Below are 24,646 nucleotides of genomic sequence, written 5' to 3'. Positions count from 1 at the left end.
GTAAATATTATATGCACGAATTTTAAATTACTGTTTACCTGTTCCATTCCACATTCGCATGTGAATTAATAAATCATGTTTTATTCCAGTGCCCGATGGTCCGCCGATGAATATAGAAATGTACATTTTGAATACGACCACTGTTCACTTGAAATGGTCCCCTCCTGAATTGCATTTACAAAACGGTATAATTACGGGCTACAATGTTGTGGTGAACTGGCTGGACATACCTGCAAACAAGTCCATGATTGCTATAAATACGACTGTACAGCAAGCTACAAGTTTGATTATGACTAATTTAACTTCTGGTGTAAGTTACTCGGTCCAAATAGCAGCTGAAACTATCGTCGGTCTGGGCCCGTTCAGTCAAAAAGTTTACTTAAACATTGACTCTCGATCTGTCGGCTTGGATCCATTATCGAGGTAAGGAACAAACAATCCCTCACTACTTTCTTACTCCGTTTTAAAAGGTACTACAATAATTTTTTATTTGTTTTCAGATACCCCAACAATGGGGAAGTTTCTATAGTGGCAGGGGATTTCGTAATGGAAACATGGTTTTACTTTTTGATTGGAGCAATTGTGTTGTTCAAAGTAATTGTGATTGGCGGCATAATTTACGTGCGGCGCAACAATATATTTGCGAAAAAGTCCGCTTTGCCCAACATTTATGGTGAGTTTATCATGGTGCTCATAGGAATGCATGAGATAATATAGCGGCGTGTCAATTTGAGTTAACAAAGGGTTTGTAGATAACGTGTTGACTTCAAACAATTATTAAGTTAATCCCTAAACGCTTAAATTTTTTCCGAGGAATCAGCATCAGAATTTCAAAATTAAAAACATTCCTCGGGTGTGGTAGGGTGGGAGGGTGCGAGTGTTTGTTTGACGGAGGCTTTGCCATGCGACGGGAGGGGCGCTAGATTACTTTCGAGTTGAAAGGTAGCACGAGCCCTCTCGTGAGCGCACTGGATCTCTTTCACTTTGCATTCACGTTCGAGGCACAAAGGAATGATACAAATCCGAGAAATAAAGACCCAGTAAATGTAAATGTTTTCTATTTTGTTTTCTCGAGGCGATTCGTTTGTCGACTCACCCAGTTACCTTTAAGCCAATTTCCCTCGCTTTGTTTGTATTGTTCTGCGTTTACATCTTTTAAGCCTTCGGCAAACGAGATGATTTACATTCGATTTATGGAATTGATGCAAATTATGAGACGCGATGTAGATTGTATCTCTAATTGTGTTTACTCAAATAATGTTGTCTAGGACTCTTCTGATATTCCATTTTAGGCATTAGTCTCACACAAACTAAGTTTTGCAATAAGCTTGTTTCAATTTTGAATTTTCATATTATGCTGATGATAAATGAGATGAAATGAATATGTTTTAGATTCTAATGGGACAAGTTTAGTCACGCAGATGAACATAAAAGCGGCCGTGTCGTTGTCACATCCACTAAGCAGTTGTTACAATAAGAACACTGTGACAAAAACTGAATCACTGCTGTGGATGGAGAATCAACCGGGATTGTGCATGTCCGGTAATCAAACGACGCAGAGCAAAGAGAAAGCTAATTCTGAATATGACAAAGTTACGCCTCAATTGCCGGAGTACGCGGAAGTTACGTCTTCGAGAGTTAATGGGAATGAATGGAATACGAGCAAGACTGCCAACTCGCCCGCCGCGTACGCCTCCGTCACATTAGTAGCTAATACTCGGCAATGCGTCAGTTCTTTGGTAAGTTTTTGTAATCCAATCACCTTTGCTAAGTCTTAAATACTGAGTTTAGGGTTAAATTATTTGTTTTCTTTGGCAGGGTTGGTTTCCGCAAACCGGTAAAAATGTGGACTCCTTCGACAATCGATATGCGCCTGATGAAGAACTATACCCGGCTAGCAACGGTGGCTACTACAACAGGAATGTGTACAGCGAGAAATACTTCCAAGGTCATCCAAACGTGCTCAAGTTCTACGACTTACCATCTTTAGACAAATCTCAAAAGGCTCAGTTGAGATACAACCAGAGCTTAGACGAAAGAAAAGGGGACGCGACTAAGAATGAGGCTACGCAGTCGCTCATAGGTAGGACGTACGGGATCAATTCGAGGAAGAATTCCGAATCGGAGACGACTTACAGAGCGTTCGGGGAAGAGGAATCGGACGACGAGAATTACGGGGAAGATGGTGGGTATGACGAGTTGCAAGCGATGCAGCCGCAGCGACAGAGACCCCAGCATCAGTACGAGCGGCCTAACTTCGACACCGATAGTTCTAGGACGCTGGCGAGGCTGACGTCATTCCGGCACGGCCATGGCGGCTCGACGCAGCCATCCGGGGCGCCTGCGCATCCCCCCGCGCCACACCTTCGGGTGGAATCTGTCACGCGGTAGTATCACGCTTTGCCGGTTTTCGGCGACCTGTGCCAAACGGACGTATAGACCGAAGTTCCTTTAGTGTAGTGATACGTAAAGAGAGATCGCAGTTCTTCCTCACAATGCGGTGATACAGTTATTCAGTGCGTATTTGATTGTTTTTGTGAGTGATATGGACTTTTTTGGGCCTATTCGATGAGATGGCCTAAACCTAATTTTCTCCTATCGCGTATTTAATATTTATTAGTGTAAATCTTAACCTAGTCGTTTGTATAGTGTAAATATTGTAAATAGTATCGCTAAACTTACATTAAATGGTCTGAATTGATTGGTAAGATGTTAAATTATTGACTCTTATTAAATGTTTAAAGTATTATTATTGGATTTGATAAAATTCAATTGATATGTCCGTCTGAATATCAATAAACGAATTTTGTAACCTTAATCAATATCATTAGGATAAGTATTATAGAAACTGAAACAAATTAACGCTTGGCAATAATTTGATGTAACATACCTATTAATACGAGGTGGGTATTGTAAATACATAATTATGAAAATTATTTAGCCTAGCATCAACGGACTTTTGGGTTTATAGTTTGTATTATGTCTGATTTATATTTATATGATTTAGAAATAATTTTATTTTAGTTTTTAGATTGATAGAGACGATAGAGTGAATTTATATTTAATTTACGGTGCCATACAAAGCTGTTTTTAGCTCTTAAACTATAAATACTGAAGTAACATTGGAGTTGTGAAACGAAATTCAAAATAAAGCTTAAATAAAATTGTAATCTACGTAAGATATGTGATATGAGTTGAAATATAGCCACTTGTTATATAAAGTAAATAGCACAAACATGTATAATTGCATATCATCTGTATTAGGTCTGTATGTAGATAAACAATACCATAATATACGATCATAACTTGAATTAAATTTAGGAAAAAAATCCTATTGATTTCATAGTTTATCTTTTACTTAGTTTCTTAGTTGAAAAGGGTTCCACTATCTGTGCTGCGAGTTACTTAGATCCGCAAAATAGTCGTAAAAAGGAAAATATGTAAGGCTTACACGTCTATACTGTAAATTAGGTACCTGACCATACATTAAATCATTAAGTTATACCTATTACTATCCCATTGATACCGCAGAAATAATTTAACATTAATAATTTCAGCATTGTTAATGGAAATGGAAAATAAAACAATGTAACAAAGTTTCCTAGTAAATTTATTAACCAAGCAATAGATACAATTTCAAAAACTAATTTAATCATTGGATACCATCTTCTTCTCTATTTCATAACCAGAAATCATAATTGTTTCCAAAATGTTTGTAAATAAGATCATAAAATCATTTTTATACTTCGATTGAATGTTTTGTTACTCTGTATTGTTTGTACAACCCGATGGAGGTATCTGCGCATCTCTCTAGAATGCGATTCTTCCTCGCACCCACCCGCGGGGAGGCCGCGTTCGCCTCAGCCGTACCAGTGTACACAGTAGATATATGAGCTAAAGCAGTACGGAAACTTAGCCCNTATTTAAAGGGCTCATTGATAGGAAATGCTGCTTCAGTAATTGAGTCACTGGAGCTTTCCGATGCGAACTATGATATTGCATGGAACTTGATTTGTGATTAGGGCATGAATATCGGAATCTCGGAATCTCGTAATATCGGAATCTCGGACTGCGAGATCCGATATTTCAATTCCGATATTGAGCGATCCAGTATCGTAATATCGGAATCAGATAAAAGTTTTAATTGAGATTTTAAACAAAGCGTTTAAACTCGCCACAACCTGCCACAAAGCCTAAAGTACATGATTGGCAAAGACCAATGATTTTCTCATGTCTCTCACCATCACTATTTATGGTTAATTTGACTTGTTCTAAATCAATTTTAGCATTTGCCATAGGTACTAGGTCAACAAAGAAGGACATCTCAACTCCCTTTCAAACATTAATTTTACTGGACTATGGACCATCAGTTCTGTGTACTATGTGCCCTGCCCATTACCACTTCAGCTTGCTTAATCTTTCGGGCTATATCAGCGACTTTAGTTAGTTTACGGAGCTCCTCATTTCTGATTAGATCTCGTAAAGAAACACCAAGCTTATCCCTCTCCATAGCACGCTGTGCCATAAATTCAAAGGCCACGTTTTCGAGCCGTATATCATCAATGGTAACACACATTGAAGACTTTCATCTTCGTAATCGACGATTTACCTCTTTCTCGAAATTGCATCTAACTACCTAGCTAATCGTTTGTCCTAGATAGACATACTTACTTGTCAACAATCTCGAGAATTGAGCTCCTAACCGAAACTGGGTAAGGGGCAACATGGACATTCGACATAAGCTTCGTTTTTTCCATATTCATCCGAAGGCCTACCTGTTGGAAAACTTGATTAAGGTCTTCGAGCATTGTGATAATGTCTTCAAACAGTTCTGCCTTAGTACGCAAAACAGACGGACGATGAGGCAGCAAGATTCTGAAGTGGAGGCCACGTACCGGAAAGCGCAGCGTAGGACTCATAACCACAAGGTGGACCGACGACCTCATAAAGGTAGCAGGAAGGCGCTGGATACAGGCCGCCACCAACCGGACATTGTGAAAATCAGCATCGGAGCCTGTGTTCAGCAGTAAAAGAAAGAAAGAAAGATACATTTATTACAATGGACATCACACAAATACAGGCAATTACATAGACATGACAGTGGCACATAATAATGGAAGAAGAAAAAAATAAAAACAAGAGTAAACTGAGCAGTGCCACCCATTCACCAACAAGATGCCCACTGCAACGGGACCCCACTCAGCATTGCCGTTGCCCCGTGGACGTCTTATGGCTGACATGATGATGATGGCTGGTGGTTTTGTGAGTTGTACATCGATAATCAAAAAGGAACAAATTACAAGTATATTCAAGTTTTTTACCACTCATTTTTGTAACACGTGATTTGAATGACTCTAAAATTCATTCCGCCAACATAAAACAGGGTAATATGAAGGAGTAAAAGTTTGTTTGATACCTGTGATTTTACAAAAACACTTTAATTATTTGCTAGTCCATATAAGCTCATTATCAGGTGATCCGTCTGCTCGTTTGCCTCTTGTCACATAAAAAACCAAATGCAATGGATACCCATAACGTAAAAATGGTTTTAAAATACTTCAATTTTATGAAGTGCTGTTTTGTACCAAACTAAAGATTTTGATTAAAATCATGATTTTATTGTAAACAATCCACAATTCTTACGAATATAACCAAATATTAATTTTATTGCACATGAACTCAATTCCGATATTAATATCGGAATTCCGATATTGAGATCTAATATCGGAATCCAATATCGGAATTGAAAACCTTCCGATATTACATGCCCTATTTGTGANTTACCCATTGTTCAGTTGCCTACATTTAGTGGTGATTTAAACAAGTGGTTGGAATTTCATGACGTTTTTGCTTCTCTAATTCACGAAAATGTTACTTTGTCAAAAATTATTAAATTTCAATATTTAAAGGGCTCATTGATAGGAAATGCTGCTTCAGTAATTGAGTCACTGGAGCTTTCCGATGCGAACTATGATATTGCATGGAACTTGATTTGTGANTAAAATACCGGATACTTACTTTCACATAGCTATTGCCTCATTTTAAATACAGTTCATCACTTAGTACAAAAGCGCGCGGAGCAAATTACTTTATCAAAGAGAACACATAAATTTTTAAAAAGCGTAATTACGTAATTTAAAAAGAACTATTACAAAATCAGATGTAAGCACTTTATTTAAAAAGTAATATTTAATCATTTTTACAATTCAGAATTATTACAAAGTTTAAAAAATGAAAGTTCTGGTTTTGAAGATGCCGAGTTCAAGCAGCCGTATACTACGCAATACACTCGTGGCATGCTTTTTTTTAAATACAGCGGACAGTGCATGCCGCGACACTCGCGACGGATGGACTGCGAGGTTCGCTTAGAGCTCGTGTAAAGCGTGCGTCTGTGTGCGTGAGTCTGATTTCGAGCGTTTGTATGAAGCTTCCGTACTGTTTGATTTATCTACTGTGCAGTGTACCTACCATGAGTTTACGATAAGTGTGCTCGCTAGCGAAAACGTCAAAAATCTCTATGGAGATTTTGTTTCTTGAAAGTAGCCGCTAGGGGCGCTGCACAATATGTCATACAATTAATGTCATTTTTTTACGCAGTCGCTAGCGAGCACACGTAACGTAAACTCATGGTAAGCACACAGAGCGTCGGTGTGACGTCACGACTGCCAGGTGCGCAGTTAACTCGATCAGGTTGTATTCATAGCCATCTTTGACTAGATACCTTGCTTATTTTATTTGTAGCCACAGTTAATGCTATTTTCATTGCAATTAATTCGTTGTCTGTCTCATTTACAAGTTTTATGTAACTTTCAGATCGCAATGCGCTAAACAGTGATAGCACTCACTAAAACATGTCAAATGTTCATAATAAACTATGTTTTTCAATTATACTTCACATGTTAATATTGTAAAAAAATAAAAGTTCCACAATATACTATAGCAAGGTGTCTGTAGAAGTTTTATAAAACCAAAATGTAATCGAAAACAGTTAAAGGCCTATTTTTATGTGAAAAGACCACAAATGAAAACAGTCGTTTATGGAAACAAACAAAGACCCTAATGGATTTTAATTTTTGTATTAGTCTTTGACAATCTATTTTTAATAAAATAATTTGAATTACTAATTAAACTTTTGTTTTATTACACCTTGAATTTTTATTATGTCTATGTGAAACTGTGAACTCCGTCAGTTTATAGTATAACATGTGAAATTGTAAACTAACAGTGGGTTAGATAATAATCTGACGGCATTCACAATTTTACGGTAACATTATCAATCTATGGCAGTGTTGCACCATCTTACTTTGACTGTAACAAACGTCAAAAATCTGTCAAACTCCATACAAAAATTATCGGTTATCGTTATAGTTACGGTCAAAGTTTAATGGTGCAATTCGGCCTAAGTATAATGTTTCCATTAGTATAGCTTAATACAAAATGCATGTGCCTCATAGATAACGTCCAACCGCACTTTTAATTGAAAATCGTTTTGAATAGGATATGTTCATAATAGCCCAATGTGCGGCATTAATGAATGAAATTTTAATCACACTAAATAAAGGTGCGCTTACTATTGTCGAGGTCCCATTCAATTTGCGTGGTCCCATAAAAGGGAATCTCGGCGCGACACTCGCGTAAGTATGGGGTATTTAGCGGCTTGTGGCCGGGCCGCTCGTCTGTTGCAGTCCGATAAGAGAACGAGTGTCCATAGTCAATACATGCCAATGCGCTTTGTCTTGCAAAAACCGACCGATTCCCGATGCAGTAGCGTTGTGGCAGAAAACGGAACTTTCTCATTAGGAACGTTCTTCTGCGAATTGAAGGGGTAAGTGATCACCTGAATGCAGACTCTACACTTCTACCTATCATCATTATTAGCCTATGATAGGCAATATCAGTCTACTGGGCATAGGCCCAATACGCGCCATCCTACCCTGTCTTCGGCACTTAGCTCCTGCCAGGAATCTTTTCCAAGTCGTCACTCCACCTAGTTGAAGAAAAAACTTTCTTTGTTACTTGATAAATGTTTCCAAAGCGAATGTACCCAACGCAATGAGTATCTATCGTCCTTTATAAGAATGGTGTTTTTACGATATGTTCATTGCATTGGGATGCGACCAGCAACCGCATGCCGGTTTAAACGCCAACTAAATGGGTGAAGGCAATGTTTTCTCTGGCCGCAACGAGCCCGAAACGCACCGCAACTCTCTTTACAAACAGAACGATTCCCGATAAAGCATTACGGCACGGAAAAATCCGGGCAGTTGCGCGAAATATATTGCAATTCGAAAACGGTTACAAAACCGTAACCACGATAAACTTTTTAATGCGAAGTAAACGTGTGAGGGTGAAGTTTCCCTCTTGCGTCCCAGTTTTGCATATTTTTACAATGGCCGCTGCGTCGTGGTGTGGCGCTTGCCCCGGGTATCGTTTTAATTTTCCGCCACGCTGAAATTTACACGATCCGAATGAACCATCTATTTTAATGAGCTTTAAAAGTTAACTGATCAACGGTCTCGGCGGAGAGCGTGGAGAATGGCACTCCGGGCGCAAGTTGAAATGGTTTTTTCATAAAAAGTCACGTAGAATTTGCTTCGTGATACAGGTTTTTTCTTTACATTGTCCAACTTCGACGGTGATCCTAAGCGTGCTGTAATTGAATTTCCCAGACCAATTTTATATTTCTCATATCCGTATGAGCACAATGTTTGTATCTCCAATAGTAATATTACTGCTTAGGTACTATTTTTACGTCCTCATCAACAGCCCTTTACAGTCCACTGCTGGACTATGAGCCTCCTCCACTATAGTGGAGGGTTTTGCCATAATCTCCACACTTGGCAGGCGGGTTGGAGATCGCAGTTTAAAAGATTGATGTTTTTCAGAGAGCGCTGCTGCCCATTCTCTGTTTGATGTGTAGTCCCTAAGTCGCCTCTTACGACACCCGTGGGAAGAGTAGGGGTTGGTGACAAATGTATTCTACTCTGCCGTCACCACACGGCGAAGTTTTACGTCCTATTCCAAGAAAACTTTTATAATAGAACAGGTATGACTTTTACTTAAAAAAGATTATATTATCTACTGTTGATATTTTGTGTATTTTTTTACTTGTTTTGATAAAGGAAAACTATCATTTAGGGTTCATCTCAATTTAATATGTGATTTTATTAATCATAAAATATCAATTTATGTATAAACGTTTTATTGATAATGACTTGTCTTGACAAATACATTACCTGACGTAATAAAAACAGTAAAATACATAGGTAAAAGCTTACATGAATAAAATATCCCAAATTATTATTTAACCCTTCCACCTACACATCCGTTTTCATTCGCTAACCGTTCGTCTAATTTTCCGACGGAACCCCAAATGAAGGGTCCATCGATGACGGATGTAATCCAATTACAGGTTAATTGCTAAATTAAGTTGTGTCACCAACATCGAGGGTTTTATTTTGCTTGAAATATGATTTCGACGGAGGTGCGCCCGCGTCAATAACACTAATGGAAAACTTTTTGATTAGTCAAGTAGTGGAGTGGACGGACGATTTTAATTGATTGTGATTCGAAGGTTAATGCCCGTTTTTATCAGTATTTGATGAATTTTGTGCCCTAATAAACATCATAAATTTAAAAATACAACATAGAGAACAATAAGTAGAAGTGAATGTCCTAAATAATATTTTATTACTTAATATGAAATATTCAGCTATCTAAATTAGAGTACGATAGGTTCTCCGTAAAAATTGGCATATTTTAAAATGATAGTTGGTTGGCAAATTTTACTGACATTGGTAAGTAACAAAATTGTATTGCAGTGTTAGTTTCTTTATAATGAATATGATAATATAATCTCTAGAGATAATATTCCAAAAACAGGGAAACAAAACTTGTAAATGGGTCTGACTTAACTTACGTGATTCAAGTCCTTAAATATTTCAAATATTTTAAAGCATTTACTGGCTAGATGAAACTAATTCACCTCAGAAACGCATACAGAGCCACTTGGCTTGCAAACGGCAGCGATAATATACGTCCCTAAGTAAAGTGCCCTTAAAATACTCGAGTGTGCGGTTCAGATGTTCAGGGCCTTTCAGCGAACACTTGTAAGCCTTTTAATATCGCGCCCTCACGCTCTTATCGGATCTTGTAAAGTTGCCTTTTTTAAACCGCAGATCTCGACGCTTATGAATGGCGCGGCGGTTACGTGGTTAAGATGAACTAGAACAAGATGGAGGTCTTGGATATGATTCCAGAGTAAAACAACTGTTATTAGTTATTCACTTGAAACATCACTGTGATCGACTGTGTGCGCCTAATTAAGGTAATTCGTTACTTATTAGATTAGTTTGAAAACAAGCGGAGTCGATTGTCTTAAAAGAAAAAGTCTTTTTGCTTTTTATCTCTATTAACTAACTTGATGAAACTTGAATGTGTGGTAGAAAATAACGCTTTGGTATTATTAACTAATATCATAACCGAGAGTTACGTAGAGTTAATATTATTTGTAAAAATCTCAATTTATTATTGTGCACAGATCTTAAGTGAGTGAAACCTTAAACATTAGGTACTTACCAGAAATTGCTGACTCTGATGACCATCTTCTATGGAAAATTTGACCAGACCTGTCCGTTTAACTTACATCACATAACACGATACCAAAACAACTAAATTAAAGTAAATGTTACATGTTCCGAGCAGTATACGGGAACACATTAATTGTTAAATAGCAGTTGACTGTACCGCCTGCATCACGCGATAGCAGCCCACAAACGTGATTCGACGTAATTCACTTAATCACACATCGGGGTCATTGTCAACTAACGTCCTTATTCCGATGACGATTGCCCAAATTTAATTAAGGAGACTGCAGTCAACCCTTTAGATAGGCAGTAACTCGGAATGGCCACAGCTAAAATGATAAAGCCAAGACAGTCTATGAAATTCCGATCATGAAATCACTGACTCATGAAATCGAGTAACAGTCGATCGATGATTTGACCTTTCATCATCAAAATCAAAATATTTATTCAGTATCTACTTAGACCATTTCTAGGGCATTTGTACATTATCATCATTATCATCATTTCAGTCACAGGACGTCCACTGCTAAAAATGCCTCCCCCAATTACTGACTGACTTGTACATTGTTTTCCTTAAATAATTTATATGTAGGTACTTAGGTTTTAATTACAAAGGTTCAAAGTTTAGTTCAAAGGTTAGTTCAAAAGTTTCAATATCATCAAATTTAAAATACGCAAACATTATATCGCCAATGCTGGATGCAGACGGCGCAGGGCCGGTCTTTGTGGAAATTCTTGGGGGAGGCCTTTGTCCAGCAGTGGACGTGATTCGGCTGAACGAATGATATCGCCAATATTGTATCTAAATAGGTACTGCGTCGTACAATACAGTGGAGGTATGCCTTGTAAAATAGGTGCCAGAACAAAAAAATATTCTAGACCAATAGGGTTGGCTGTTTACCACGGTCTGTGTCGTTGTAAACTTAGCACGGGGACACATGGGGCAGAGTTTTGTAATTTTATTAATGATGTAATAACAGTTCTGTCAGACGCATGTGTGCGCATGAGCGATAGTGAAGTCGTTACTCGCGACCGGTTAGTGTTAGGGGATGGGGTTCCATGATGGTGGCGATTGTTGGCAACCATTGTCTCTATAAAGATTCGTAATTAAGAAACAAAATGGCTATTTAATAATTAAATGGCTCCTATGATGGTCCAAAATACCTACAACTTTTCCAACTTTTCCTACATGACCGATATCAAATTCTCGAAAAAAAAATCCTATTTTTGGTACTTTGGTCTCTTGGGAAAAGTTTTTGCATTTGAAGTAGAATCAACCCTTTTGTTTAGTGAAGTTTAGAAATAAAACTTTAGTAGTTTTCACTACAAAGAAGGTTAAACAATCTTGATTCATAAATCCATTCAGCTAAGTTTCAAAAGTACAATATAAAAAGTTTATTTTTGATAACCGCAAACCACGACCCTTAGGCTGGATTGCACCATCTTAACTGTAACAAACGTCAAAAATCTGTCAAACTCCATGCAAATAACACCGGTTATCGTCACAGTTACCGTTAAAATTAGGTGGTGCAACCCACCCTTAGTGTAACGGTTTGCACGTAACCACTTTTATTAAATGCAGTCCGATCGTTCACGCCATATTTTCGTGTCTAGACGCAATAGGTATCGCCATGCCCGGCGTTTCACGTTAGGAACCCCACTTATGGAACCCATACACGCAGCCTGCTGTCACTTTGATGGAATGACTCCGGCCGATACAGCGTGCTATCAAATCTTAGGAATACGCGTTCTATGTACAGGGTGGAAAGGAAAGTCGAAAAATCTTTGTTAGGTATTTAAATACCTTATTGGTAGGTACATATTAAAATTAGAGGTTTTAATTGTGAAAAATTTAAAACGTTAAAATAACGGTATCGTTGTGGCCAATGTGTGTGTTATTTTATAAAAATTGCTTAATATCATTAGGTCTCATTATAGAAAATTAGTTTTGGTAGCTTTAAACGACAACTGATATTGATGTCAACCTCAAAAAATTACTTCATCTTAACCCATTTAACTTTGCCAAAACTGTCACAGCATTTATCATATTTTCTAAGTAAATTCATATGACTGATGACGCAATAAAGCAGAGGGCTTAAACTTAGTTAAATTCGTGAGTTCGCCGACTGTCCTCATATTTCAGTGGAAACTTTACGCAATCAAGTTTGTGAGTAATAGGGGCTTGTTGGCGACAACCAGCCACCAGTTTAATCTGACGACGACAAAACCAACCCATTTGTTGGGAGTTGCTTGTTCCCGAGAAGCGCCTGATGTGCCAGCTTTAGTTACATGATTCATTTGTTTTGTACCCCTGGTGAGTGTATAAGTTGAGTGCAAAAGTAAACGCGCCAAGCTATTACAGTACAATCCGTTTACTAATTTGGATAATAGATGGCGCTTTGCTGCGTTAGTTCGCGCTAACATTTTTTTCCAGCTCATTCTGTATCAAATATTAGGCTGGGAATTGGTTCTCCTTTGCCAAAGTTACTTATTATCAGTCTCAAAAAAGAACTGCTGGAAAAGGCCACCAAAATGAGCACATTATTCTTAATGACAAAATGATTTACTACAACAATTTTAAAAAATGCGAATGGCGAGTTATAAAAGCTAAATTGTTTCTTTGAAATTTAAAAAGCGTTCGTTGTACAAAGCTTGACTATTTGTATGATTTATGCAACAGTTACAACTGGAATAAAGTAAAATCAACAATGATTGTGCACTCGTCATTTGATCGAATAGGTTCACATTGTAGATTTGACCAATTCTCGTTTTTATTGTTCTCTAAAAGCTGTATTGTTTCCGATAAAAAGACCGAAAGCATATTTTGTGTTCGAATGAATAAAGTTTTATTTTATCGCTATTTTAAAGTGTGCTAGTGTAGATTACTTCAAGAACCTACCTTGAACGTTGTTAATGAATAGGTATCCTGAAAATGAACATACACCCGTATTCACAAACGATGCTTGCTTATGGGTGAAGGATTCGACTAAACAAGAGTAAATATTAATCTCAGAATAAATCGTCAGTTTTGACATTATTTCCCATACTGAAACTGTCAATGTGCCAGTTAAACCAGGAGTTATTCTCGAATAAAAGTTTGGTCGAACGAATCGGGCCTAAGTGAAGCAGCAATTCGAACGCACAGCGTTGAATAGAACTCTGTGATTGGTTCGAGTGTCACCCTGTGCGTCCACGCGCTCTGTGAGACCTCATACTAATGTTTGTTAATACGGGCGTCAATGTCTATTGGATGATCAAAGTCCATACTTTATATTCATCCAACGCCCCACTTCTTCTTCCGCTTCATAACTCATACCTTTAATACGGGATAATAAAGTGCCAGAAATATCGCTAAAACTGGCCGCATGTGTCGCTGCCCGTTTGAACTAAGCCAAATTGACTGCTGGTTAAAATAGTGCAGAATATATTAAATCACAGTAAAAGATGGTTAAGTAGGTCGTAAGACCGTAAGTAATGATTTTATTTAATGCTGAGCTACGGTTAGCAGTAAAGATTTAGTTTTATTATTCCAACCACATCGCTGATCGTGTATAAGAATTTTCAAATCAATATCAATCTTATTTAGGTATCTTAGATCAAATCTTCGATTTTACTAATTATTATCTTTTATAATCACTTATAATACCTACTTATAAAGAGGAAGTATTGGTTCCGTAAATAAGTACTACTGGCCCGATTTGAAAAAATAATACGCCATTTTTTTACTCATGAACATTAGGCATTATTTAGTTTATAATTTTTAAAATTTTTGCATACTTGTGCGAAGACAGGGCGGCCTGCTGCTAGTAAGTACTGTTATTTTGATCATGTAGTTTATACGAATTGGGAAGACCCTATACTTGTAATTTATACCTTTTATTTTATATTTATGAGTTGCTTGTTTAGCCACTTTGTCTGGAGCGAGTTTACTTTGTGTATTTGCACTATGGACCCAATTGCTAATTCTTAATAGTTTATGCAAATGTATGTCAACCCAAGATCGGCGTGGTGCTCTCTCTTTCACCCATCTCAAAATGAAACGAAACGACATTTGCATACGCAAATAAGTGAATAGTGAATCCAGAACACCAATTACAGGAAAGTGAGTCAGCTGCGTAACTTGAATAAGACAAAAAGGGTGACCTGTTTATTTCACAAGACGTAAGTAAAGAATTATAATTACTTATATCCATATTAATTAAGTATAATAAATATTCAATTAATTTAAAAAGAAATACTAAAGAAGCAAACATTAATTTGAAAGTATCAAAGTTAAGAGAAAGAAGAGCAATCTCGCAATTTTTGACAGTTAATTTTGTATACTGTTTAGAATGGGTCGACTGCTTAAAAATTTTTGGTCATCGATTCTGCTAGCTTAACTCGTATGTGAAGAACAAAAAATTAAAACGCTGATTTTCAAATAGAAAAAGATAAAACTCTCCTCCCCATTCCTAATTCCAAAACAAAATGCTGAATTTGCATGTGCAAATAACGCTGTAGTGAAATCCAAACAGCAATTTGGGAGACAATGGCGGAGCAGCTGCGTTGGAGGGACAAGAATTAAACAATTATTTCTTGTCCTTTCCCTAAGATAGCTAAATACCATCGAGTTTTCATCTGATACAATGGGCATGAATAATGAACAGGATACTGAACAGCTGATCTCCTGACGCTTATTTCTGATGATTATTTTCATTCATTCATTTCATTTTCAAACGAACGATCGAACGAACAATTTTGAGGCCGGTGGTTGTTAAAAAACTTAGTCGGCGAATGTTCACATTTCTGAACATTAATGCACTGGATGGCTGGCAGGCGACTTCGAAAAATATCAATCATGGTTTGTCATAGAAAAACAACGCATTATTATTCTATTTTTAGTGGACCTATGTTTGGAGTCGGGTTTTTATTCTTAGTTGTGACTTTATAATATCAATAAAATCAATAGGTTTCAATAATTATCATGCCATTGGGCGAATAACATTAATACTTTTACACATAATGTGTATGAAGCATTGAAGCTGTTAAATAAATAGAGTATAGAAAAGCAAATAAAATAATGAAGTTATTGACAGAAAAACTCATTCAGCAATACAAATGCAAACGTTGCGAAAAGGAAACCACTGTTGCGATAGTATCGGCGCAATGCCGATAACATAAAAATGTCATGTGCATAGTGCACCCTATAAATATTATTCCCAATAGACTTCGCTAACGCTGCTTAGTCTCTCTCCAGAGATGTAGGTCAGGGTGCTATCCTGCCACCCAGCGAAACGTTACTATTTATAACTTGAACACCCAAACATAAAGTCCAATTTCCCTAACCTCTACTCAGCTTATAACTACAAGCGATTGTCATCTCTACTATACCGACTCAAGAGTACAATTGACTTGCACTGTTGAGCATTTTGCAAAAAATATTATGGGTGCAAGGGTAAGTGATTTGTGCATGCGTCTAATGGTTGTGATATGCGTTTGCTAAGCTTCGCTAGTTTAATTTACGATGCTACAAGATAGGGCGCAGGATTAGCCATTGTTGACGATATCTTAAATATTTTATGTCCAATTAAACCTCTTTTTATTCTGGCTGACCATAAATTTCGCCGCAGCCAAGATACAGCTTAGAGGGTCGCGTGTGTATACATTTACCCTTTCTGTCGGTTCTTTAGTGATGGCAATAAACTACGTCTACGATCATAAATTTAAAAAGATAACAGTTTTAGTGTTTGTCAACTTTTATAATACAAGCTTGATTCTAGTTGAAGTTATTCTAACAGAAATTGGGACTTGAATCTAAGAAGTTTTACAAATTACTTCTGCGAGCAAGAAAATAGCTTAATAACTATAAATGTATGTACAACTGAAAATATTGAAATGTCTTTCGCTTTATTAATAGGCTAGGTATAATAAGTCGCAGGTAACCTCTCAGTCTCACATCACTAAAATGTATATTTCGTAAAATAGACTCACGTACTTTGGCAACTCAAGCAACATCTGTACAATCAGTTGAAGACTTAGAAAATAGTCTTTATTCAGAATAATAATAAGGGTGATGTAATCAAGGGATTGACTGGTCCACCCTGAACTGTTTGCACAGTAACCTACATTACGGTGCATGAGAGATGGCATCATTAATGATCGGAGGGACATGATTTGGGGGACCGCATCCCTTCGTGACTCTGAATGCATTTAGGACACCCCTAAAGATGTACACGACGATATTATAATGTATAGAATGTCCCAAAATAGTGTCAAGTCGAAGCTGCTGAAAGCTGAATTTTCAACAAAAAAATTTATGTATTTTGATACAGGTGTTCACAAGAACATCACTACGCCGCGTGCCCCGCCGCCCGCGCCCGCGGGGCCCCGCGCGCGCCTGTCACATCTCTTTGGTTTTTACATCGTTCACATCAGAGCAACTACGCAATTTTAATGTATTTCCTTGTAACAAGATATTCTTGGTAGTAAACCGTTTGAAACACGAAACAGCGTCTCCTTCATCTATAAGAATCCCGAACAATTTTTGGCGACCGTGACAGGACTTGCAATATATGTAAAAGAAAGCATAACTCTCTTTTGCACTCAGATAAGTCCAATGAACCTGTACAGGGTGCAGAAGAGAGGTCAACAGTTACTAAATCTACTTCACTATCAACATGTATTTCAAATCAAGTATTGTTGTGTACAGCTAATGTCATATTAACAAACAATGAGACAAATCAAAGCCATCAGGCTCGTTGTCTACTAGACTCGGGGAGTCAATCATCATTTGTTAGCAAGGAGCTGAAAGACAAATTAGGTATAAAAGGTGGTTTCATGAATTCAGTATGTGTCACTGGTATAAATAATATGTCATTTGAAGCTTTGCAGCGCTGTCAGTTACAGGTACAATCTTGCACAGGCAAGTTTAAAATTGAAGTTAATGCATTTGTTCTTAATGAGATAACCAGTGCGCTGCCAAGTCAGGAAATTGATGTATCAAGTATTAACATTCCAAATAACATACAGTTAGCAGATCCTAACTATTATCAACCTTCCAAAATAGACATGCTGTTGGGAGCAGATGTGTTTTGGGATGTCATAAGTACAGACATGCAATATATGTAAAAGAAAGCATAACTCTCTTTTGCACTCAGATAAGTCCAATGAACCTGTACAGGGTGCAGAAGAGAGGTCAACAGTTACTAAATCTACTTCACTATCAACATGTATTTCAAATCAAGTATTGTTGTGTACAGCTAATGTCATATTAACAAACAATGAGACAAATCAAAGCCATCAGGCTCGTTGTCTACTAGACTCGGGGAGTCAATCATCATTTGTTAGCAAGGATCTGAAAGACAAATTAGGTATAAAAGGTGATTTCATGAATTCAGTATGTGTCACTGGTATAAATAATATGTCATTTGAAGCTTTGCAGCGCTGTCAGTTACAGGTACAATCTTGCACAGGCAAGTTTAAAATTCAAGTTAATGCATTTGTTCTTAATGAGATAACCAGTGCGCTGCCAAGTCAGGAAATTGATGTATCAAGTATTAACATTCCAAATAACATACAGTTAGCAGATCCTAACTATTATCAACCTTCCAAAATAGACATGCTGTTGGGAGCAGATGTGTTTTGGGATGTCATAAGTACAGAACAAATAAGGTTAGGAAAGGACAAGCCAGTTTTACAAAATTCTATTTTTGGCTGGTTATTAGCAGGGCCAGTCATGTGCAATGCAAATTCTAACAGTAGGATTGCATGTAATTTCAGTCAAGATATTAGTCATCAGCTGCAAAGATTTTGGGAGTTGGAAGAGGTACCATCCAAGCCAGTGATGTCTCCTGAAGATGAAGCATGCGAACAGCACTTCCTGAAATACACTCAGCGCTTAGAAGATGGTAGATTTTGCGTCAGAATGCCCTTGAAAACAGAGCCTGAAAAATTAGGTAATTCTTATTATTTAGCTCGCAAGAGATTTGAGTCTTTAGAAAGGCGTTTTCAAAGGCAACCTGAGGTAAAAGAGCAATATGTTAATTTTATACAGGAGTATCAGGACCTGGGTCATGCGTCGGAGATTGAGAGACCAGACAGAGCTGTGATTTTGCCTCATCATCCTGTTCTTAAGGAGCAGCATGAGTCTACTAAGTGTAGAGTAGTATTTGATGCATCTGCTAAGACAACTTCTGGTTTATCGCTCAATGATGTCATGATGGTGGGTCCCAGGGTTCAGGACGACATTTTTTCTATACTCGCCAGATTCAGAGAACATAATTACATACTTACTGGAGATATAGAAAAGATGTATCGTCAAATTCTCATACATCCATGTCAAAGGCATTTGCAAGTAATTTTGTGGCGAGAAAACACGTATGAGCCTCTGAAGTACTTGCAGTTGAATACCGTGACCTATGGTACGTCAGCGGCTCCATTCTTAAGTACTAGATGTCTAGTTCAGTTAGCATACGAATGTCAAGACCCAGCTATAAAGCAAGTAATATTGCATGACTTCTATGTTGATGATCTGAACACTGGGCACTCAGATGAAGCAAGCTTAAAATACATTTATGAACAAGTCACTGAGAAGCTAAAATCAGCAGGTTTTAACTTACGCAAAATCAAAAGTAATTCTATTAATCTGTTAAATTTTATTTCAAATGAATCAAACGAGAATGCAATGCAAGAGAACTTAAAGTTGTCAACAGCTGCTAATGTTTTAGGAATAGAGTGGGATCCTAATATTGATTGCATTCTCATGTCAATATCAAAGCTGCCAAGTAGTAACAATATTGAAAAATGTACAAAACGGATGATATTGTCGATTTCATCAAGCATCTTTGATCCACTTGGTTTGTTATCTGTTTGTATAATTACATGTAAAATAATACTTCAGTTACTATGGACACAAAAAATTGGATGGGACGACAACATTCCCCAAACAATTAGTGAAATGTGGCATAGATTCATAGCTAATTTGAATTGTTTGAAGAAGTTGACAATACCAAGACATGCTATGTGTGCAAATCCTATTGTAATAGAACTGCATGTCTTTTCTGACGCATCTATGAAGGCTTATGCCGCATGTGTGTATTTACATTCAACGGATGCGTCAGGAAATACAACAGTGCGACTGTTATGTGCTAAATCAAAGGTGGCGCCTTTGAAAGCGTCAACTATACCCAGGCTTGAATTGTGCGGAGCTGTACTTGCTGCCCGCCTTTGTGATAGAGTCAGTAATACATTACGTTGTTCAATAAACAAAAAACATTTTTGGTGTGATTCTAAAGTTGTCCTGGGTTGGTTGAGCTTGTCTTCAAACAGGTTGAGTGCGTTTGTGTCTCACCGGGTGGCTGAGATTAATGATTTGTGTAATGATGTTAAATGGAAATATGTTCCATCATCCTATAATCCTGCGGATCTAGCCTCACGAGGGGTGTACCCTGATGAGGTGCAGTCCTTGTCGCTGTGGTGGGAAGGACCCGCGTTCTTGAGAGAACCAGCGGATCATTGGCCTAGTCAGCTGACCGGAGATGCACTGGCGAACTTACCTGAAATACGCACACATGTTGTAACTTGCGATGCACCTGATACAAAGAATTGTATAATCGAATTTGAAAAATATTCAAGTTTTCTAAAACTAAGACGCATTATGGCTTATGTGTGTCGATTTATTCATAATTGCAAGACAANTTGGAAAACTTTAGGTGAAACCGCATTCTTAACTGTAAGCTCCCAGAAGGAAAGCAGCTAAAAGGATAACCTAGAGGAACATCAGCTGAACAGGTTTCAAATTATGATGGCGTTGGTATATCCTTGGTAGCTTGGAGAGTTAATAAGATTGTGAATCAGGTATCCAGCATTGCTGGCAAGAACCTCACATCCGTAGTAAAGTAGAGTTGACAAGTCACAAAAGAAACATTACTGTAGAGGGGCCTTTTATAGTAGCAGAATATTATCATCACATGGAAGGACCTGATGGACTGCGTAATGGTACATTATAAGATTAAACTGCGTAGTAAACATTGACACATAAACCTCTCTTACCCCCTACTTTTTGGTACGATTTTACACCATGATGCACTTCTGCAACACCATGTTTTTTTCAAAAATAAATACTTTTTTTTCAAGTGTGTTTTTTTTAACTATTTTTCCCATCTTCTATATACCTCATACGACCTGTTTTTGATATAAAAATAATAAAATACGTTCTTGCGCCGTAAAGGGTATGGAATAACAATGATAAATTAATAGTTAGGTGGTACAGGCGAGTTCATAAATACTTATATTGGCAGACCAAATGTTTCAAAATATTGTGACATGTTAATGAACAGTTTATATGATTACACTTGATTGATCTTTCAGTTTGTATTGAAATCGTCGTTTAAAACCACAGATCACAGTTGTTCACAAGAACATCACTACGCCGCGTGCCCCGCCGCCCGCGCCCGCGGGGCCCCCGCGCGCGCCTGTCACATCTTTTGTTTTTACATCGTTCACATCAGAGCAACTACGCAATTTTAATGTATTTCCTTGTAACAAGATATTCTTGGTAGTAAACCGTTTGAAACACGAAAAAAAAAAAAAAACGTTTTTGGTGTGATTCTAAAGTTGTCCTGGGTTAGTTGAGCTTGTCTTCAAACAGGTTGAGTGCGTTTGTGTCTCACCGGGTGGCTGAGATTAATTATTTGTGTAATGATGTTAAATGGAAATATTTTCCATCATCCTATAATCCTGCGGATCTCGCCTCACGAGGGGTGTACCCTGATGAGGTGCAGTCCTTGTCGCTGTGGTGGGAAGGACCCGGGTTCTTGAGAGAACCAGCGGATCATTGGCCTAGTCAGCTGACCGGAGATGCACTGGCGAACTTACCTGAAATACGCACACATGTTGTAACTTGCGATGCACCTGATACAAAGAATTGTATAATCGAATTTGAAAAATATTCAAGTTTTCGCAATTATGGCTTATGTGTGTCGATTTATTCATAATTGCAAGACAAAAAATGTATAGCCTGACCAGGAACATAAAAACCCTGGCATAGAGGCGCTTCAATTGCATTTGATAGTGCAACACTGAGTACAGTCGTACATGTGTTAAATTAATAGGCTAATTATGGCTTATGTGTGTCGATTTATTCATAATTGCAAGACAAAAAATGTAAATGATAGACATTTCAATGGATTAGATGCTGATGAGTTACAAAATTCAGAACTAAAGTTGGCAAAGTTGGCACAATTTGAATGTATATCAATTAGCAAAGATAAATATAAAACCGTACCTTCATTGTACAATTTGTCTCCAACAGTGGACGAAACTGGCTTAGTCCGTGTAGGTGGTAGAATAGAGAATTCAGACTATTCATTTGATAAAAGGCATCCGATAGTTATTGATGGAAAACATCATTATTCTAGATTATTGTTTGAGTATTTCCACATTAAGCTGATGCATGCAGGCCCACAGTTGCTGCTTTCAGTCGTTAGAGAACATTATTGGCCCCTAGGTGGCAGACTAGTGGCGAAAAGAACATGTAACAGATGTATTATTTGCAAGCGAATGAAAGGAGTAACTGCTAAACAAATAATGGGTAACTTACCACCTCAGCGCGTCAATCCTGGGTTTCCGTTTGAAGTCACAGGCACTGATTATGCAGGGCCTTTCCTAATAGTTAACAAGAAGGGAAGAGGCGCAAGGTTAATAAAATGCTATTTATGTGTATTCATATGTTTCAAAACTAAGGCTGTACATCTAGAACTTGTAAGCGATTTGTCAACTGAAGCTTTTATTTTGGCCTTGCGCCGATTCATGTCACGCCGAGGAAAGCCTCGCCAAATCTTTTGTGACAACGGCACTAATTTTGTTGGAGCTAGTCGAGAGATTGCTCGGCTTGTAGAAACCTGTAGTCCTTCAATGTCAGACCTTGCAAACGAAGGTATTAATTTTAAGTTTTCACCGGTTTATTCACCGCATTTTGGAGGCCTATACGAAGCAGCTGTGAAATCAGCAAAATTTCATATGAAAAGGGTTGTAGGGAACACGCATTTAACTTTCGAAGAGCTAACGACTCTATTTGCGCAGATAGAAGCCATCCTCAATTCTAGACCTCTAGTTCCACTATCTTCCCATCCCAATGACCTTTCCCCTCTCACTCCCGGGCACTTCCTCGTAGGGAGACCTCTAACGTCATTGCCAACGCCTGATTTAAAGGACGCTAATCCAAGCCGTCTTCACAGATATGCCCGCATAGAGCAAGCCAGGCAGCATTTCTGGACAAGATGGAGCCGGGAATACATTTGCGAACTACAACAACGCACCAAGTGGCAGACCAAGCACCCTAACATCGAGCCTGGCCAACTGGTGCTAATAAGAGACGAGCGTTGCCCGCCATTGAAATGGCCACTCGGGCGCATCACATCGGTGTACCCAGGTTCCGACGGCGCCATCCGGGTCGTCGACATTTTGACATCGCAGGGTCAGATCCGTCGAGCTATAAACCGGGTCTGCCCCCTGCTCGACGAGGAGTAGCAGCGGCACGATTCTTCGAGGAGGGCGGAGGTTGTTCACAAGAACATCACTACGCCGCGTGCCCCGCCGCCCGCGCCCGCGGGGCCCCCGCGCGCGCCTGTCACATCTTTTGTTTTTACATCGTTCACATCAGAGCTACTACGCAATTTTAATGTATTTCCTTGTAACAAGATATTCTTGGTAGTAAACCGTTTGAAACACGAAACAGCGTCTCCTTCATCCATAAGAATCCCGAACAACAGTAACTAAAGGGCGACCAAAGACTAAAAAACTGAAGAGGGCAAAGTACCGTGTTTCATGTAATAAACAATTTGAATTTGAATTTGAATTTTGAATTTGGCGATGTGAAAGGGGGGCGGGGCCAGTGTCGCAGCAATATGCCCAAAAACAGAACACTGATGACAGCTCGTGATCGTGACAACAATGATGACAGCAGCAACTTAATGTCTGTTTACATTGCTTGCTTGTACTACACTAAAGATTGTGCGAACGAAGAGTACAGTACGTTGAGCCAATGTATTTATGAACTCGACTGTACCTAATGCTTTTGAAGCAATATTCAGCCCTTTCAATATTAATAAGGGTACCTCTGTTATTATTAATGATTCTGTTTATCGATGTGGTATTTGAGCTAGATATATGGATTTAGATAAATCAAATTATCTCCAATATATTACTAATTGATTGATCTTAGTATCAGACTAATTACTTAGCTAACTAAGCAAATAATATTATATCTATGCATAACTAGCGGCCGCCCGCGACTTCGTAGGTACGCGTGGACCCAGTTTTACCCCCTTAGGATTTGAATTTTGCAAAATCCCGTCTTGGTGAGCACCTACGTTCAAAAAGGAACCCCCATGCAAAATTTGAGACTCCTAGCATTTGTATTTTCTGAGATTTTGTGATAAGTGAGTAAGTCAGTGACCTTTCGTTTTTATACAGGCTGATTTTTTATTGAAAAATACTCGTACAATAACCATTCAAAACCCTGTACAACCTTTATTATGGAAATACCCTTCTGTTTTTTTATTTTGCTCTCAGTGGGATTCGAACCCTGTAGTTTAGTAGTCACCAGGCAGTCATCAAAGACTACTTTGAGGAAAAGGTTTCGTTTCAACTGAAGGACGTCCACTGCTGGACCAAAGCCCCCCAAGTATTTCTACAACGACCGGTCTTGCGCTGGCCGCATCCAAGTGATTCCCGCGACCTTCACCAGATCATCGATCTACCAAGTGGAAGGCCTGCGCTCACACTGTCACTACGTCAACTGGGTCGTGATCACCACTTGACAACTATTCTCTAGACAGCTAAAATTAAGTGGCAGTGTGCCACTAAAGTTTGGCAATTCTGCAGGCAAAGTCAGTTATTTATCTTCTCCTCACTTTTAATTCTAGCCTAGGGAAACTCCAAGCATAGCACGCTCCATTAAAACCTTATTACAACAATTGTCAAGCGTTCTGTAATTATGATTATTTTGGAAACAGAACTGAAATTCACACCATTACACTAACTGTAAATAACCCCCACACTACCGGGATAATGATTCCCTC

The 24,646-nt window shown here is 38.2% G+C and overlaps 2 protein-coding genes across 3 annotated transcripts in view; both read left to right on the top strand.

Moving 5' to 3' along the window:
• Positions 1–3,715, top strand: part of LOC114361039 (roundabout homolog 1) — a 53,869-nt gene extending 50,154 nt beyond the window's left edge. For both annotated transcript variants that reach the window (XM_028315954.1, XM_028315953.1), the window contains exons 8-11: positions 90–423; positions 501–673; positions 1,393–1,739; positions 1,819–3,715. In XM_028315954.1, the coding sequence (XP_028171755.1) occupies positions 90–423; positions 501–673; positions 1,393–1,739; positions 1,819–2,391 (1,427 nt within the window). In that variant the 3' untranslated portion in view covers positions 2,392–3,715. The remainder of the gene's footprint in view (positions 1–89; positions 424–500; positions 674–1,392; positions 1,740–1,818) is intronic.
• A 14,468-nt stretch (positions 3,716–18,183) lies between these two features.
• LOC114361037 (uncharacterized) lies at positions 18,184–23,093 on the top strand. Its single transcript, XM_028315950.1, has 2 exons — positions 18,184–18,786; positions 22,647–23,093. The coding sequence occupies exons 1-2, from the start codon at positions 18,184–18,186 to the stop codon at positions 23,091–23,093; spliced, it is 1,050 nt and encodes a 349-aa protein (XP_028171751.1).
• The last annotated feature ends 1,553 nt before the right edge of the window (positions 23,094–24,646 follow it).

The sequence above is a fragment of the Ostrinia furnacalis genome, unplaced genomic scaffold, assembly GCF_004193835.3.
Source record: "Ostrinia furnacalis isolate ACB-3 unplaced genomic scaffold, ASM419383v2 OfSCF5395, whole genome shotgun sequence".
Taxonomy (NCBI): Eukaryota; Metazoa; Arthropoda; class Insecta; order Lepidoptera; family Crambidae; genus Ostrinia; species Ostrinia furnacalis.
Note: the sequence above shows the minus strand (reverse complement) of the source record. Positions and strands in the feature narration are given on the sequence as shown.

Excerpts from the sequence above, each read along its gene's own strand:
- LOC114361037 (XM_028315950.1), top strand. The coding sequence starts at position 18,184 with ATGCTGTTGGGAGCAGATGTGTTTTGGGATGTCATAAGTACAGAACAA. Across the intron at positions 18,787-22,646 it reads CGCTCAATGATGTCATGATG|ATAGAAGCCATCCTCAATTC; the intron begins GTGGGTCCCAGG and ends CTATTTGCGCAG.